The 20,274-nt window shown below is 36.3% G+C and overlaps 1 protein-coding gene across 1 annotated transcript in view; it reads left to right on the forward strand.

Annotated features, from left to right (window-relative positions):
- The window catches only part of PTPN20 (protein tyrosine phosphatase non-receptor type 20), a 93,367-nt gene that overhangs the window by 43,056 nt on the left and 30,037 nt on the right, over positions 1–20,274 (forward strand). The window contains exons 5-6 of the mRNA XM_016142784.2: positions 23–135; positions 12,427–12,429. Of these exons, the coding sequence (XP_015998270.1) occupies positions 23–135; positions 12,427–12,429 (116 nt within the window). The remainder of the gene's footprint in view (positions 1–22; positions 136–12,426; positions 12,430–20,274) is intronic.

Below are 20,274 nucleotides of genomic sequence, written 5' to 3' on the forward strand. Positions count from 1 at the left end.
GATATATACATTTATTTTCTAGTGAGAGTGAGCGCAGTATGTGGACAGCCAGTGGTTCCTTCTTAAGAGACAAGTGGAGCAGTGAGGATGATGAGCTAGCAGGGCCATCCCATACTGTTTCTTCTCGGCTTCATGGTATGTCTTCATCTTATTTCTATTACAAGATTTCTTGAAGGGGCTATATTTCAGAGGTATACATAAAGAAATTTCTAATATAAATTCAGAAATAAACTAGGAAAACTTTTTAAAATGAGGAAAACATGATTTTCTTGTATTTTTTTTTAAATAAAATGCTCCCCACCCCATATTCATAAGGGAAAATTTCTAACCTTTCTTTAAATATTTAAATATATCAGACATGTCATTTTAATAAAATGGGCTATTTGTATTTTCTTAAACTATGGATTATAGATTTATATAGACTTGAATATGACCTTCCTCATTTCTTTAATTTTAATTTGTTCCACAGTATATACTTTGTAAGTAAAATGATAACTTTTTTGGATTATATATAATCACAAATTGTGGGAAAAAGGAATATAGAGGTATGTATAATAAAATAAATCATAATACTGAAGAATATTCCCAAATTTTTCTGTGTGTATGTATTTACATTTATATATAATATAAACATAAATATAACCATGAATGAACATATTCATTCATATATGTGTGTGTGTGTAGACTTGTATGTGTGAGGTTGGGGGATCATGTACATACTTGAGAAACATTGGAGTTAGAGAGAATTTTTAGAGATCACCCATATCAATCTTCCATCAAGTGCCAGAATCATCTTCTAAGTACATCCTCTCCCTAATTTTTAAGGAATAAATTTTTGTAACTTATTTGGACAAGTTATTGTGATATGTGGAATTTAAAATTATTTTGTTTAACCTCATGTGAACCCCTTTGAAATTCAGGTTAGAGCGGCATGACATTTATATTCATTTGGAAAGAATTGGAATTCTTATGATATTAAATTCTCCTCTCTATGTAAAGAACAAAGTCAAGAAATCAGCCACAATGTGTGTGAGCCACAAATGGCCGTCGTTTCAAGTTTGCTTTCCAAATCTCACACAAGAACCTCTTTTGTGGACCAGCTTAACTGGAAACATTTCAGGGAATGGAATTCTGGAAAAAGAAGTTCAGCCTAGCCATGTTGACATTATTGCAAAGCCACTACATTCCATGCCTTGTCAACTTGACACTCACACATATTTCTTTAAACTATAATCTCCAAATAAAACAAAATTATTCTTTCATCAAGGAGGATACATTATCTTGTGTGCAACTGAAAACACACTCTCACCTCATCTCCAAAAGAGTATACAAAATCTTTTTTAAAAATCTTTGAGCGATGTTTTTCCTTCTGATCAGGAGATCTGATTCACACTCCTCTTTAATATCCTATAAAAGAATACAAAAATATTTGGTTAATTCATACATTGAAAAAGGAACAATTGCTCATAACTATTACATCCTCATTTGTACAACTGGTCATCATATGGTTGTATCTGGTGTCTATAACTGCCTTCTTTTCCTACCCATTCTGCATTCTCTTTGACCTCAGAAAAAACACCTCAGTTGGTTATAGTTTCTTATCTATAGGGTGACACAAACCTTTATTTCTGAAGGGTCTGAGCTAGAAACAGTCATGCCTGGATTACATTGTTGTAATTGTCCATTGACTTTAATCCCCGTAGTGGCCAGTGCTCCTATGAGAATCTAATGCCTGATGATGTGAGATGGGGCTGAGGCGTTGATGCTAGCACTGGGGAGCAGCTGCAAATACAGATGAAGCTTTTCTCTCTGGCCCGCCACTCACCTCCTGCTGTGCAACCCAGTTCCTAACCCCAGTTGAGGAACCCTGCTTTAGATAATCACCTGAATTTTAGACATACTCCTTCTTACCCCTATTGTTTAGCAGCAATGCAATTTCCCCTTGATAATTAGAAATTAGTAACACCAAGCATTATAGTAACCCACCCCATTTATCTGTTAGTTCAGTAGCAGGAGGAGCCCCAAAACGGTCTGGTGGCATTCTCAACTTTTAGTTCATTGGGATCACTGTTATGTCCTCTGATGGAAACATTCCTCACTCCGTTTAGGTCTACTTTGATTTCTTTCATCACTGTTTGGCGTTTTGTAGTTTTAAACATACATATCTTATTAGATTTTTATCCACATATTTCATGTTTTTGTGCTATTTTAAATGAGACTTAAAAAAATACTTTACCTTCCATTGTTCATTGATGGTATATAGAAATATAATAATTTTTTGGATATTGCTCATGTATCCCTTTACTTTATTCAATTCACATTAATTAATAATAATGTATCAACATTGGTTCATTAATTGTAACAAGTGTACCATCTAACATAAGGTGTTAATAGGGGAAACTGTAGCATGGGATATATAGGAACTCTGTACTTTTTACTATTTTTTTTTGTAAATATACATCCGTTCTAAAAGATAAAATCTATTTTTAAAATTTTTTTTATAAGTTCTCTTGTGATTTTTTCTTTGATTCATGGGTTATTTAGAAATATGTTTTTTACTTTCCAAATTTTGAGGATTTTCCAGATATGTTATTGAAAATATTGATTTCCAAATGTTTGGAAAGTTAAATTTCATTATGATTAAAGGGCATACTTTATATTGATTCCATTTAATTTACTAAAGTTTGATTTTCAGCCTAGAATATGGTCTGTCTGGTGACTGTTCCATGTACACTTGAAGAGATTTTTATTCTGTTGTAAGGAGTGTCTTCTAAAGGTTAGTTAGATTAAGTTGTTCAGTTCCTTATGTCCTTACTGATCTTCTTGTACTTGTTCCATTGATTTCCTGAGTGAAGAATAATGAAGTCTTTAATTATAATTGTGAATTTTCCTGTTTCTCTTTATAGCACTATCAGTCTTTACTTCATGCATTTGGAAATTCTGTTAGGCATGTACACATTTAGCATTATATCTTTTCTGTGAATTGACCTTTTATCATTAGTAATGATGTTTTTTAACTAATAGATTTTATTTATTTGAGCATTTTTACATTCACAGCAAAATTGAGCAGGTACAGAGATTTCCTATATACTCCCTGTCCCCACACATGCAGAGGCTCCATCACTGTCAAGATCCCTTACCGGAGTGGCATATATTTATCTTGGTTGATCAACCTGTACTGAGGCATCATTGTCTGGAGCTCATAGTTTACATTAGGGCTCACTATTGGTTTTGTACATTCTATGGGCTTGGACAAAATGTATAATGACGTGTATCCACCATTATAGTTTCAAACAGAATAGCTTCACTGTCCTAAAAACCCTCAGTACTCCACTTATTCATCCCTCCTGCCTCTCACTAATGACTTTTATCCCTCATAATGCTCTTCTTCTGAAGTCTACTTTGTTGTTGATATATTCTCTGATATCAATATAGCCACTCCACTTTCTTTTGATTAGTGTTACCATGGTATATATTTTCCATCCTTTTGCTTTTAACTTGCATTTGCTTTTGTATTTAAAGTGTTTTTTTAATAGGCATTGTATGGTCAAACCTTGCTTTTTCACCTAGTCTCACAATCTCTTTCCTTTAAATGATGTTTTTAGGCTGTTTGCTTTCATATTAGATTTCACATTAGATTTAATTTTACCATTTTCTAATTGTTTTCCATTATTCCTTCTATTTTTAAATCTTTTTTCCTATTTTTCTGACTTTTCTTAGATTACTTTTTGATTTCATTGTATCTTCCCAATTGTCTTCTTTATACCTCTTAAAATTTTTTTCTTTGTTATCTTAGGATTTACAATATATATTTTTAATTTCTCAAGGTTTATCTTTTCTGTCGTCAAATAACATTATATTACTTCACATGTGGTGTAAAAACCTTACAATAGAGTCTTCCTAATTTCTCCCATTCATCTTTTGTGCAACCGTTTTAAAATATTTTAATTTTACATGACATTAATTATGAAATACATATTTAATAATTTTGTTTTAGATAACCAGTTTCATGTTTAACTACATTTATGGAGTTTTTAGAACTCTTCATTTCTTTGTGTTGATTCAGCTTTCTGTTATATATGTTTTCTGCCTGAAGATCTTCTTTGAATATTTCTTATAGTGTAAATTTGCTGCTAATGACCTCTCAGTTTTTGTTTGCCTGTAAAAGTGTTTATTTCTCCTTTACTTTTTCAGAAAGATATTTTTGTTGGTTATAGGATTTTGGGTTGTTTTCTGACTTGTATTGTTTATGATGAGCTGTTGTATCTGAGACTTGGTGTCTTTTATTCATTTTGGAAAATAAATCCCCAATTATCATTTCAAATATCTATTCATATTCATATCCACCATCCACCCCTGCCATCTCTCCTTTTTTTTGAGATTCCAATTGTTTGATATTGGCCTATAACTCTTAGATGGTCTCTTCTGTGTCCTCAATCTCCCCTACTCATTTCTCTTTTTCATTTTAGGTAATGTGCATTGACCTATTTTTAATTTTGCTGATTATTTTCTTGCTGGTATCAAGTCTATTGATGAGCCCATTGGTGGTATTCTTTATTAATACTACATTGTTTTTCATTTTTAGCATTTCTCCTTAATTCTTATTCTTTCTATTGTGAATGCTTTTCCCCATTTGTTCATGCATGTTGTCCACTTTTTTGCTGAATCCTTTAGCATTGATCTTAGTTATTTTAAACTCATTGTCTGATAGTTTTAACATCATCTCTTATCTTTGTCTTGTTCTGTTGATTGTTTTATCTTCTGACAATTTTTCCTTTCTTTTTTTTTGTGTTTTTGTGTGCTGTATAATTTTATTATTGTTGTTTTTGAAATCTGGATATCTTGCTTTTTAGATACTGAGGTAAATAGGAGTAGACATGCCTCTTCCTTTGGTAGGCCTTCAGTGTGAGGAGTTGAGATAATTTAGTTAGGAATTCAGGAGGGTTTGGGTTTTGATATTGCTGTGGTTACTCTCAGTGCACCACTAGTTTCAAATTCTTGTATTGTTACCTTGTTCAAATGGAAAATGGTATGCCATTTTCAGTGTCTACTCTACTCTCTACTTTAGTCTTCCCGTGGTACCTGCATCTCAGAGAAGGTTTCTATTCATGATCTGGTCCATTCCTTAGCAATAGAGTGTTGTTGTTTGTAATCCTGTTGCTTGCCAACTTGTTTGGGAGTGGGAGTGACATTCTCTTCTGTCCTTGTTCAGCCTTGTTAAGGTGCATGTCCCTGAGATGGTACCTTCTCAGTTATCCTGCCGTTTCTTCAGGGGTAGGTAATTTGCTATGGTCTGAGCCCAAAATACTTTTCTTCCTTCTCTACCCCCAATGTTAGTGAGTCTTAACTTGTGCTTTGAGGGAAATAGGGTTTGTTGCACTTTTCCCAATTCTTGTGCTTTTGATTCTTAGGGGAAAAAGGGAGAAGGAACTGGGTAGGGTTTCATGCCTTTTCTGCAGGAGCTGTTGCTTCCCTTTCCAAATTTGCAACATGTGAGACGGTATCTTCAGTTTTTCACCTTGTCTCCACTTTTTCTTCTGAGTGCGTGATGAGGTCCTCATATGCATTGTATTTTTTTCTTTTTTCTTTTTATTAATTTATGTACACATGTCTTCCCTATAAATATGCTCATTTTCGACTGTCTACTTTACTTCTTGTAGTGTGTGATTTAATTATCAGTTCTATAATTATATACTTTTGGCCTTCATTTTATTCAGCTATAAACTTCTTTTCACTTCATTTTATTATTTTATCTCACTTTTGTACTATTATTTAAAATAATTCTGAGTGACATCAGAATCATGATGGTGTGACGAGTACCGTTGATCTCTCCCCTTGAAAGTACAACAAACTGAACATCTACAATCCAGTGGAAAACTTCCAGCCTACCACACAAACACATCTGAAATATATGCACATCAAAGCATCTGAAAGCGGGTGAATTGGGGTGAGCAAAGGAGGAGGAAAGGGAGAGCAGTGGAGACCAGTGCCACTGACGCAGCCCAGAGTTCTTTGTGGGACTCAGGAAGAAGGGAGGAATCAGGTTGAGGTATGCGCTCTCTATAACCCTGAGCATTTCTGCCTAAGTGATCAGCATATCCTACAGTGGTGGAATCCAGTGATCAGGGCAGAAACCAGGGCAGAGACAAAATACAGAGGTGTGACAGCTGTGTTCTAGCAACTGCCATTGTCAGGCAGAAAGTTGAGTCATGGAACCGGGCCCTATACCCCAACCCTCCCAGAGGTCATCTTCCTGTACCTTCCTTGGGCTAGCAGTGGGACCCGGGGGAAACTGCATCAGTGAGTGTTGGGCTACAGAGCAGGAAGTTTGTGGCTTTTGGAACTGAGGAGCCACACAGCTGCTGGTCCCAGAAACAGGAGTGGAGGTACAGAAGCCAGGCTGCTGAACCCTGGTGGTCAGTATAACTAGATGGAAAAGAGACACAGCCACACTGGTGGCCCCTCTCAACTTACCCCACCGAAATCCATCTCGGCTGATCCAGGGGAAAGCACTAGGGTGTCTCACATAGCACAACTTTGCATCTGGGGTAGCACTGGGAATTTAGGGGCTCTTCAGAGGCTTGGAACCCTGTCACTCATCACATTCTCCCATGAGCGTGGAGCCCTGGTACCAAGGTGATCTGGTTACAGAGGAGACACACTTCCCCATGGAATAAAGGGCTTGCCTGGGAGTTCAGGAGGCTTGTGCACCACCTACTGGAAAACAAAGAAAAATCTCTTCTTGTCTTTCTGCTAAAGAGAGATCACTCTTAAAAAATAAAATTTGTTTTAAAAAGCAGAGTACGTTCCCATAAATGCCTAGGTGAAGAAATAATCCATCAAATACCATGAACAACCAAGGTGACAAGGCAGCTCAGAAAGAAAATGAAATATCCAAACTGTTAAAAATTAATGACAAAGTTCTCAAGGCAGCCTGGGAAAAGAAGATGGTAACCTATAAAGGAAAACGCATTAGATTATCATCAGATTTATCAGCAAAAATTTTACAAGCTAGGAGGGAATGAAATAAAATATTTAAACTACTGAAAGAGAGAAATTACTGCCAAGAGTAATATATCCAGCAAAGTTCTTCTTTAGATATGAAGGGGAAAAAAGGCCTTTTCAGGCCTACAGAGACTGAGGGGATTTTCTGCCACAAGACCTGCATTACAGGAAATACTGAAGGGGGTCTTAAAATAAAGAGACAAAAATATATAAAACTATGAGTAAGGTGACTAACAGACAGATAGAAACAGAATATTTCAACTCTTATGCAGAATAAGGTTAGAATAATGTTTACATATTTATGTAACTTAAATATTACATAATGATTAAAGGTGGTAAAAATATTTTAAAAAGGGAAGAAGACAATAGCTATTGAAACCCAGAAATGAATACACACATAAATAACGATAATTTTAGACAAAGGGAGAGGGAGTAAAGGTCTGAATTTGCAAAGAGGAATGGAAGTAAGACTCACATATAAGGAAAAGGACTACTGTATATATTAAATTTTCTTTTGCATAAACTTAAGGGTAACACACAAAAAATTCAGAACTGAGACACATAACATAAAAAAAAGAGAACTGAGAGGAAAATAATAGAATACCACCAAACTGAAATAACAGACAGAAACACAAGGATGAAGAAACAATGGAGACATAGAGCTACCAGAAACAAAAGATAAAATGGCTATAGGAAAACCTCATATATCAATTATCGCCCTAAATATAAATGGACTGGAACGCACCAATAAAAAGGCACAGAGTAGCAGATTGAATTAAAAATAAAAAACCAACTATATGCTGCCTTCAAGAGACACATCTAGCTGCAGGGATAAATATAGACTCAAAGTGAAAGAGTGAAAAACGATATTCCAAGCAAATGGCATCCAGAGAAAAGTGGATGTAGCCATACTTATATCTGATGAAATAGACTTCAGGATAAAAAAAGGTAGAGAGAGACAAAGATATAGACACTTGATAATGATAAAGGGGACAATACATCAAGAAGACAACGTTTATCAATATATAAGCTCCCAATTAGGAAGCACCAAGATATATAAAGCAACTACTAACAGAACAAAAAGGAGAAACTGACAGAAACACAATTACAGTAGGAGACCTAAATATCTCACTACACCTATGGCTAGATTATCCAAAAAGAATATCAATAAAGAAATATCAACCTTAAATGAGACATTAGACCAATGGTGACATAATTGACATTTACAGAGTCTTTCGATCCCAAAACACCAGATTATACAGTCTTCTCTAATGCACATGGAACATTTGCAAGGCTAGACCATATGTTGGAACACAAAACTAGACAACAAATTTAAGAAGACTGAAATCATACCAAGCATATTCTCCAACCACAACACATTGAACATGGAGATCAACTGCAAAAGAAAGCAGAAAAAAAAACCTACAAATATATGGAGATTAAACATGATTTAAGAATGAACGGGCCAAAGAAGAAATTAAAGGGAGATCAAAAGATACACAGAAACAAATGAGAATGAAAACGTAACATATCAAAACTTTTGCGATACAGAAAAAGCAGTAATGGGGGAAAGTTTACTTCATTACAGGCCTATCTCAAGAAACAAGAAAAATCTCAAATAAACAAACATTGCATCTTTAAAAACACTAGGAAAGGAAGGACAAATGATGCTCAAAGACAACAGAAGGAAGCAAATAGAAAAATTAGGCAGAATTAAATGAAATCAAGAACAAAAACATAATAGAAAAATTAATGCAACAAAGAACTGGTTCTTCGAAAAGATCAATAAAATTAATAGCCCTTGGCTAGACTCACTAAGGAAAATAGACACAAATAAAATCAGCAATGAAAGAGGAGAACTTAGGACAGCTACCACCGAAATACAAAGGATCATACAAGAGTACTATGAAAGACTATATATCACCAAATTCAGTAACCTAGAAGAAACTGACAAGCTCTTGGAAATACACAACCTTCCTAGACTGAATCACGAAGTAGCAGAAAATCTAAATAGACCAATCAACAAGAAGGAAATTGAAACAATCATCAAAATCCTCCCTCAAAAGTAAATGTTCAGGACCAGATGGCTTTACTAGTGAACTCTACTAAACATTCAAACATGATGCAATACCTGTTCCGTTTAAGCTCTTCCAAAAAACTGACGAAGGGCCAATACTTCCTAACCCATTTTATGAGGCCAACATAAAATGATACCCTGATACCAAAACCTGGGAAGGATAACATAAAAAAAAAGAAAACTATGGGTCAATATCTCTGATGAATACAGATGGAAAAATGCTAAATAAAATGCTAGCAAATCAAATACAAAACATTAAAAAGAGTATACGTCACGATCAAATGGGGTTCATTCCAGAGGCTCAAGGAAGGTTCAACAGACACAAATCAATCAATGGGACACACCACATAAACAAAATAAAAGGTAAAAGTCATATGATCATATCAATAGATGTAGAAAAAGCATTTGGCAAGATACAGCATCCATTTATGATTAAAACACTTAATAAAATAGGTATAGAAGGAAAGTACCTCAACAAAATAAAGGCCATATAAGACAAATCCTCAGCTAATATCATATGTGATGGTGAAAAACTAAAGCTTTCCCTCTCAGATCAGGAACATGACAAGGTTGTCTGCGCTCACCACAGTATATTTAATATAGTGCTCAAAATAGTGTTGAAGTTCTAGCTTGAGCAATCAGGCAAGAGAAAAATAAGAGGTATCCAAACTGGAATTGAAGAAGTCAAATTGTTACTTTTCTGCAGATTCTCCAGATAGAAAACCCTAAAGACTCTACAAAAAAACTATTAGCATTAATGTGTAGGCTAGGTGGAGAGCCAGAAGAGAGAAAGAGTAATTAGGGGAATTGTTTTATAAACAAACTAAATAAATGTCTAAGCAATGTACTATATACTTGAAACTAATAAAATAAATTTTTTAAAAAGCTGTTAGCAACAACAAACAAATATATTAAAGTTGCAGGATACAAAATCAACTTACGATAATCCATATTGTTCGTATACACTAACAATGAAATTTCAGAAAAACAAATAAAAAAACCCCAATTTCTTTTGCAATTGTAACAAAAAGAATAGAATACCAAGGAATAAACTTAATGAAGCATATGAATGACTTATATACTGAAAACAATAAGACATCATTAAAAGAAATTAAAGACACAAAGAAATGGAGACACTCTGTGTACATGGATGGAAGAATCAACATAGTTAAATAAGGCCGTATTAAAAAATAATAAAATAAGATAAAAAAAATAAAAGGCCCGTACTACCCAAAGCAATATACATTCCCATCAAATATGCTATCCCCATCAAAATCCCAATGACATTTTTTAAAAGAAATAGAACAAAAAAATCATCAGATTTGTATGAAATCACAAGAAAGCCTAAATAGTCAAAGTAATCAAAGAACAAGGCCAGATGTATCATACTGCCTGACTTCAAATTATACTACAAAGCAATAATAATCAAAATAACATGGTATTGGCAAAACGACAGACACACAGACCAATGAAACAGAATTGACAACTCATAAATGAACCCACATGTATATGGGAAAATAATTTTTGAGAAAGTAGCCAAAACATACAATGGAAAAAGAAAGTCTCTTCAATATGTGATGCTGGGAAAATTAGAAAGCCACATGCAAAAGAATAAAACTAGATTGGTATCTTTCAACATACACCAAAATTAACTCAAAATGGATCAAAGACTTAAATATAAGACCTAAAATAATAAATTACATAGAAAAAGACATAGGTACTAAACTCATGGACCTTGGGTTTAGAGAGGATTTTATGAATTTGACCTCAAGCGCAAGGGAAGTAAAAACAAAAATAAATGAATGGGACTATATCAAACCTAAAGGCAAAAGGAACCATAAACATAACAAAGAGGCAGCCAACTGAATGAGAGAAGATATTCGCAAACAATATCTCTGATAAAGGGCTTTTATCCAAAATATACAAAGGACTCATACAACTCAACAAAAGGAAACATGAGTAGAGGACTTCAACAGACACCACTCCCAAGAAGACATACAACTGGCCAACAGACATATGAAAACATGCTCAACATCACTGGCTATTTGGGAAATTCAAATCAAAAGCATAATACCAACTCACACCTGTTAGAATGGCAGTCATCAACAGGATAAACAATAGCAAGTGTTGGAGAAGTTTTGGGGGAAAATAACTCTCATACACTGTAGGTGGGAATGTAAATTGGTACAGCCATTATAGTAAATATTCTGAAGTTTCCTCAAAAAATGAAGAATAGAATTACCATATGACCTAGCAATTCCTCTATCTACCCCCAAAATTTGAAAACATTTATTCATAAAGATATATGCCATGTTCATTGCAGCATTATTCACGGCCAAGACATGGGAACAAGCAAAGTGCCCTTTCTTAGAGGATTTGATAAGGAGGATGTGGTCTATATACACAATAGAGTACTACTCGGCCATAAGAAAATACTGCCATTTGCCACAACATGGATGGATCTTGAGATTATCATACTAAGCGAAATAAGTCAAACAGAAAAAAATGAGACCCACATGATTTCACTCACATTTGGGATATAAAATTGGATGTATAAGACAAATAAACAGAGATAAGGTACTTGGAAGATGACAGACAAGGTAAGAGCAGGGGTCGCCTCCTTCCAGGCCCACATTGAAATTATAACCATATTATAAAATTATTAACGTGGACAATCACCTGAAGTCCAGCTGATCATAACACCTATGTCTGATAATATAAAGGAGCCACATCAAAGCTGATAGGAGGGGCAAAGTCGCAAATCAGGCTGGACCTGCACCTGCGGGTGGTGGAGGATCACTGGGAGGGAGAGTGAGGTTGCAGAGGCTCCTCGGAAGGAGAGGGGAGTCCTGGCATCATTTGGGGACTCCTCAGCCTCGCGTCCCAGCCCAGGAAAGAGGAGATTACAATAACTATGACTGGAAAAACCAGAGGGGGTTCCAGCCATCTGGGAGAGACAGAAGGAGTCTGAAACCTTAGATGCCCCTTTGAAGGACTTAAGCACAGGCTTTCTGACCTGTGGACACTCACCCAGGACACTGGCAATGGGTCAGAGGCTTGTGTGGGATTCATTCTGAGAAAATATGCATTACCTGGCACCAGAACTATGGCTGGAAGGGCAGCCATCATTGTGCCTTAGTCCAGCGCCTCTACCTGGCAATCTACAGATGGCTAGCTTGACTGCGTAGACTTCTCCCACAGGACCATTAGGAAGTTGCTGGCCTTAGGAGGTCAGCTCACCCTATCCAATTTGCAGATTGCTTTTGTTGCTGGATGGCTGCCACACCCAGTGCCAATTTGGGGCCAAGCATTCACAGCCAGTGCTGTGAGTGCACATTTCTGAGATAGTTTCAGGCAGATCACTGCTGCCAACATGAACTTGGGTGAATATTGAGGATCTGTGGGCAAGTCTCAGACAGCAGCTGGTCTTGCTGTGATCTGAGACTTCTGCGGGAACGTGAGAAAAGTTACCCGAAGTAGCAGCAAGACTGAGGTTGTATTGATCTGATTGCCATTGTCTCCCTGAGACCCTGCCCAACCCTACCCACCCTACCCAGGTGGCCCATTGACAGTGAACTACCACTTGCATTCCCCCTCCTCCTTGGGTCTGCCAATCCACACAGGCAAACAACTTTGGCTGGGAAAGCTCAGGAACTGCATGGAAATCAGTTTCAAGCAGACCTCTGCTGCCTGCAAGAGTTGCAATATTGCATCATGGGAGTGTGGAGGTCTGTGGGACTACCCCAGATGGTGGCTAATCTCACTGTGGTCTGTGACTACAGCAGGAACACTAGGGCACAGAAGTTGCAACAAAACTGAGACTCTTGGCTGGATGGCTCTTGTCTCCCTGAGATCCCACTTCACTCAAGGCACAAAGTGCCTGCAGCCCATCGATAGGCAGCCTATTCTGCCCTACTTGGATCTGGGGTTCCTCAGTCTGTGCAGGCAACAGACCTTGGCTAGTGCAGGGAGTGCATTTCCGGGAAAACAGTTGTGGGCAGACCACTGCTGCCTGTACGAGCTACAATATCTCTTGAGGGAATTGCATAGATCTGACAGCCCTTATTTCCCTGAGCTCCTGCCCCATCCAACACACAAAGTGCTCACCACACATTGATAGGCAGCTGCCCCTGCCCTGGCATGGCGCATTCAGGCCCAAGGCGGATAGCAGCTGACCTTGCTACGACTGAAAACTTATACAGAGAGCCACAGAAACAGCTCTGGCATATAAACTGACACTACGGAGGCAGGGGAAATTTACTCAGTAGACCCAGGAGATTCCCAAGGTCCCTATGCCACCCAACATGCATGTCACCCAGGGGCTTTTTCAGATTCAGAGACTTATGGGCAACTATAGGCATTGTCAGACCTGGAGGAGCACTGGTTCCTCTGCTAAACTGCCCTAGGTCATGGACAGGGGATAACCAGATTGCTGCCTACAGCATTGTTCTTCCACTTACCTATATATCCAACATATACAACAACCATCTGTGGATCACTTTGTAGTTCCTACCAGGTATCTTAAGCAATCAAAAGCAGGGGCTGACCTTGGCCTGTTGGGGAGCCCCTTCAAGGGGCCACAAAACCAACACATCCAGAGGCTTATACCAGACCACAACACAGCAATTCCTGACTAGTTACATAAGCAGTACATGCAAAGGGTGGTTGAAACAAGTACACAAGCCTGCTAGAGCAAATCCCACACAGTGAGATCAGCCCCCATACAGCAACTCTTACCCTGTGGGTGCAGCCAGTTCTCACAATTAGTCAGCCTGAGCTTTAATTTCATCCAATGATGTACTAACAACAATAAAGACTTGGCAACAACAGAAGATCCTACACAATCCACACAAAGATCACGTCCAGACCTGGGACACAGAGGATCAGAAAGAGAGTGTGCCAGTGGGCTACACAAGACACCTTCCACATTAGGCCATTTGGCCAAGGTTAAGAGACAAAACAAATATTCCTGACACATAGAAATGAACACAGGGAGACTAATACAATGAGAAAACAAACATGCCACAAACAAAACAACAGGATAAAACTCCAGGAAACAAGATAAATGAAATGGAGGCAAGCAACCTACCAGAGACAGTGTTCAAAATAATGATTATAAGAATGCTCAACGAACTTAGGGGGAGAATGGATGAACACAATGAGAACCTCAACAAAGAGATGGTGAGCATAACAAAGGACATAAAAACAATAAAAAAGAACCGGACAGAAATAAAGTATACAATAACCGAAATGAAGAATATACTAGAAGGATTCAATAGTAGATTGGATGAAGCAGTAGATTAAATCAGCAAACCGGAAGACAAGGTAGCAGAATACACCTAATCAGAACAGCAGAAAGAAAAAAAACATCTGTTTAATGAGGATAGTTTAAAAGACCTCTGGGACAAAATGAAGCACAACAATATCTGCATCATAGGAGTACCTGAAGAAGGAGAGCAAGGGATTGAGAATCATTTTGAAGAAATAATGACAGAAAACTTCCCTAACCTGGCAAAGGAATTAGACATACAAGTTCAGTAAGCCCAAAGAGTCCCAAATGAGAGGAATTCAAACAGACCCACACCAAGACCATCATAATTAAAATGCCAAAGATCGAATAAAAAGAGAAAATCTCAAAAGCAGCATGAGAAAGGCAGCTAGGTACTTACAAGGGTAACCCCAAAGAATGTCTGTAGAATTTTCAATGGAAACTGCAGGCCAGAAAGGACTGGCAGGGAATATTCAAACTTATGAAAAACAAGAATCTACAACCATGAACTCTACCGAGTGAGGCTTTTAATTAAAATGCAAGGTGAGATAAAGAGCTCCCCAGACTGGAAAAAGCTTGAGGAATCCATCATCAACAAGCCAGTAATAAAAAGAAATGTTAAAAGGACTTCTGTTAAAAGAGAAGGGGTAAAAAAGAAAATAGAAATAATAAATACAGATAATAAAATGGCAGTAACTATGAACCTATGAGAAATCACTTTGAATTTGAACAGATTAAATGCTCAAGTCAAGACATAGGATAGCCAAATAAATAAGAAAACAAGACCCATGCATATGCTGTTTAAAAGAGATTAATTCAGATCAAATGACACCCACCGACTGAAAGTAAAGGGATGGAAAAGATATTTCATGCAAATGGAAATGGAAAAAACCAAGCCAGGGTAGCAATGCTTACATTAGACAAAATAGACTTAAAAACAAAAGCTATAATAAGAAACAAGGAAGAGCATTACATGATGATAAAGGGATCAATAAATCAAGAGGACATAACCCTAGTAAACGTATACAGGAGCACCTACATACATAAAGAAATTATCAACTGACTTGAAAGGAGAGATCAACAATAATACACTCATAGTAGGAGACTTTAACACCCCAATGACACCAATAGGCAGAGCTACCAGACAAAAAAATCAAGAAGGAAACAATGGGCCTAAAAGACACACTAGACCAGATGGGTTTTATAGATATTTTCAGAGCATTTTACCCCCAAAGCAACAAAATATACATTCTTCTAAAGTGCACATGAAACATTTTCTAGGAAAGACCACATGTTAGGACATGAAACAAGAGAATAAATTTAAGAAGATTGAAATCATATCAGCTGTCTTCTCTAATCATAATGGTATGACACTAGAAATCAGCTACAAGAAAAATACTGGAAAATACACAAACACATGGAGGCTAAATAACCTGCTACTAAACAATGAATGGGTTATTAATAAGATCAAGGAAGAACTCGAGATACCTAGAGACAAATGAAAATGAAAACACAATGACTCAAAATCTGTGGGACACAGTGAAAGCAGTCCTAAGGGGGAAATTCATAGCAATACAGACTCACCTCAAGAAAAAAAAGAAGCTCAAATAAACAGTCTAACCACACTCTTAAAAGAAGTAGAAAAAAATAGCAAACAAAGTCCTAAGTGAATAGAAGTAAGGAAATAATAGAGATCAGAACAGATATAAACGAAATAGGTCTAGGAAAATAATACATAAGATTAATGAAATGAAGAGCTAGTTCTTTGAAAGGATAAACAAAATTTACAAACTCTTAACTAGACTCATCAAAGAAAAAAGAGAAAGGACTCAAATAAATAAAATCAGAAATGAAAGAGGAGAAATAATTGTGGACTCTATGGAAATACAAAGGATCATAAGAAAATACTACGAGCAATTATATGCCCCAAAATTGGACAATCTGGAAGAAGTGGACACATTCCTAGAAATATACAATCTCCCAAGACTGAGTCAAGAAGAAACAGAAAATCTGAACCAACCGATTACCAGCAATTAAATAGAATCAGTATCAAAAATCTCCCGAAAAACAAAGTCCTGGACCAGATGGCTTTATAGATGAATTTTACCATACATTCAAAGAAGAATTAACACCTATTCTCAAATTATTCCAAAAAATTCAAGAAGAGGAAAGGCTCCCTAACTCCTTTGTGAGTCCAAAGGTAATCCTTCATCCCAAATTACCTTGATCCCAAAACTAGACAATGGCATTACAAAAAAAGAAAACTGTAGGCCGATATCTCTTATGAACATTGATGCAAAAATGCTCAATAAAATATTAACAAACTGAATTCAGCAATACATTGAAAACATCATACACCGTGATCAAGTTGGATTCATTCCTGGGATGCAAGGTTGGTACAATATCTAGAAATCAATTAATGTGATACATCACATTAACAAATCAAAAGATAAAAACCATATCATCATATCAATAGATGCAGAAAAAGTGACAAAATCCAGCATCCATTTGTGATAAAAACTCATCAAAGTGGGAACAGAGGGACCATACCTCAACATAATAAAGGCCATACATGACAAACCTACAGCTAACATCATACTCAATGGAAAAAGACTAAAAGTGTTTTCCTTATGATCAGACACAAGACAAGGATGCTCACTTTCATCACTCTTCTTCAATATTGTATTGGAAGACATAGCTACAGCAATCAGACAAGAAAGAAAAATAAAAGGTATCCAAATTGGAAAGAAAGAAGTAAAACTCTTGGTATTTGCTGATGACATGATACTGTATATAGACAACGCTAAAAATTTCACCAAAAAACTGTTAGAACTGACCAATGAATTCCGAAAGTGGCAGGATACAAAATTAATATTCAGAAATCAGTGGCATTTTTATACACCAATGATGAACTTTCAAAAAGAGAAATTAAGAAAACAATCCATTTACAATTGTATGAAAAATAATAAAATACCTGGGTATCAAATTAACCAAGGAGGTAAAAGACCCATTCTGAGAAAATTATAAGTCATTGAACAAAGAAATTGAAGAAGATACAAATAAATGGAAGCATATACCAATGTTCATGGGTAGGAGGAATCAACATCATTAAAATGGCCATACTACCCAAAGCAATCTATGGATTCAATGCAATTCCTATCAAAATACCAATGGCATTTTTCAGAACAAAGAAACCTAAAATTTGTATGGAACCATAAAAGACCCTGAATAGCCATGGCTATCTTGAGAAAGAAGAACAAAGTTGAAGGTATCACACTACCTGACATAGTAATTAAAACAGCATGTTACTGACATAAATATAGATTCATTGATCAATGAAACAGAATAGAGAGGTCAGAAATAAATCCACACCTATGTGCTCACTTAATATATGACAAAGGAGGCAAGAATATACAATTGGGTAAAGACAGTCTCTTCAGTAAATGGTGTTGGGAAAATTGGACAGATTCATGTAATAAAAAAGAAACTGGGCCACTTTCTTACACTACACACAATAATAGACTCAAAATGGTTTAAAGACTTAAATGTAAGGCCTGAAATCATAAAACTTTTAGAAGAAAACATAGGCAGTAAACTCTGATATTGCTAACAGTACTTTCTTTTCAGAAACAAAAGAAAAAATAAACACACGCGATTACATCAAACTAAAAAGTTTTGTATAGCAAAGGAATCTATTAACAAAACAAAAAGACAACCAATTATTGGGAGAAGATGCTTACTAATGATACGTTTGATAAAAAAGGTTAGTATCCAAAATATATAAAGAACTCATACAACTTAACAACAAAAAATAAACAATCCGATTAATAAATGGGCAGAAGACCTGAACAGATATTTTCCAAAGAGGAAACACAGATGGCCAATAGACATATGAAAAGGTGCTCAAGGTCACTAATCATCAGAGAAATGCAAATTAAAACTACAATGAGATCACCTGACATCTGTCAGAATGCCTATCATCAATAAATCAAAGAACAACAAGGACTGGCGAGGATATGGAGAAAAAGGAACCTTCATACATTATTGTTGGGACTGTACATTGGTACAGCCTCTATGGAAAACAGTCTGGAGGTTTCTCAAAAAATCAAAAATGGATTACCTTTTGACCCACAATTGCACTTATGGGTATTTATCTTTACAATAATTTGTAAAGATCTATTCACCCTGATATTCATGACAGCACAATTCACAATAGGCAAGATATGGAAGAAACCTAAATACCTATCAACAGACAATTGGATAAAGAAGTTATGGCTCATATATAGAATGGAATATTACTCAGCCACTAAAAAAATGAAATCCTACTATTTACAAGGTTATGGATGGATCTAGAGGTTATTATGCTGAGCGAAATAAGTCAGACAGAGAAAGATAAATACCGTATGATCTCACTTATATGTGAAACCCAAGGAATAAAAAGAACAAAATAATTAAAAACTGGTGACTCACAAATATAGAGGGCAATTTGGTGATGGACAGAGCCATGGGGAGTTGAGGAGCTGGAAGAATGAGTTGAAGGGTTAAGAAGTACAAATTAATAGTTGAAAGGTGGTCACAGGGATGGGGAGCACTGCTTAAGGAATGCAATTAGCATTAATATATTAGCTAGGTGAAAAACCAGAGGAGAGAAGGAGCAGTTGGGATTGTTTTATAAACTATGTAAATGTCTAACCAATGTACTGTATATTTGAAACTAATAAAAAAAGAAAAGACAAACAGACTCATGGAGATGGACAACAGTTTAGTGGTTGCCAGAGGGAAAGAGGGGAGGTAGGAAGGTAGATAAGGGTAAAGGGGTTCAAATATATGGTAACAGAAAGAAGTTTGACTTTGAGTGAGGAACACACAGTGCAATATACATATGGCATATTATTGAATCGTACACTTGAACCCTATACACGTTTATTAACCAATGTCACCCAAATAAATTTAATAAAAAATAAAATAATTCATATTTTTATTACTTCTTCCTACTAGTGGTAGATCTATAATGTAGGTTATGTTCCATTCAGAATGAATTAAAAAATTTTGCATACCATATTATATTACTAATCTTTTTCCATATCTCATGTTTTGTTTCCATCTGTTCACTAACATGTATAGCTCTGGATCTCTTTGATTTTGCTAACTGAGCATGAATGAGTTCTTGACTCATTCCATTCGATTTGAATCTAGTTATCTTCTATTATAAACTATACTTGAAGGTTGATTTTTGTCTGAACACAATGACAAGTGTATAGAACGGTTAGGGCAAAAGGAGCAGAAAGCTGAAAGGGTATGGTTGATTTGTTGTGTGCATATATATTGTAGGTCAGCTTACTCAACATCCACCACACTCTTCTCCTAGTGTACCTTCTTATATGGCCCAGGCAGGAAAACTAAAAATTACATATCCTAGACAGCCTGGTTGCTGGTGTAGATTTGACTTATCATATGCACTTAGCCAAGACTTAAATGTGTAGAGAGGCTCTCATGTTGCTGGTACACACCATAGCAGACATGGCATTCCTGATGCTTCATTATACCTAAGGTGACACATTACTAGAGCCAACAGTTGTGGTGGTGACTTTCCAGTTCCTCACAGTTGGTAAAGTGGTGTCATCCCGGAGCCAGTGGTTAGAGCAGTTGTGTTCAGCTCTCTCAGATTCATCATTGTGGTAAAGGTAGCACTTTTCTTGGCAGACCATTCTGCTGTGTTATTTTTGGATCATAACAAGGGAAGCACCTGCTCTTCAAACTTGCCCAATGATGTTGTCAGAACAAAATAGCTAAATAACATCTCTTTCTGTAACAATTGCCATTAACTATAGCTGAAGCCTGATGTATACACCTTGTTGGAGTTCTTGGACCAGGCTGCAACGAAAAGAAACCAAATTCATAATGACGTTAACATTAAATAAAT

The sequence above is a fragment of the Rousettus aegyptiacus genome, unplaced genomic scaffold (genome assembly GCF_014176215.1).
Source record: "Rousettus aegyptiacus isolate mRouAeg1 unplaced genomic scaffold, mRouAeg1.p scaffold_m13_p_6, whole genome shotgun sequence".
In the NCBI taxonomy this organism is placed as follows: Eukaryota; Metazoa; Chordata; class Mammalia; order Chiroptera; family Pteropodidae; genus Rousettus; species Rousettus aegyptiacus.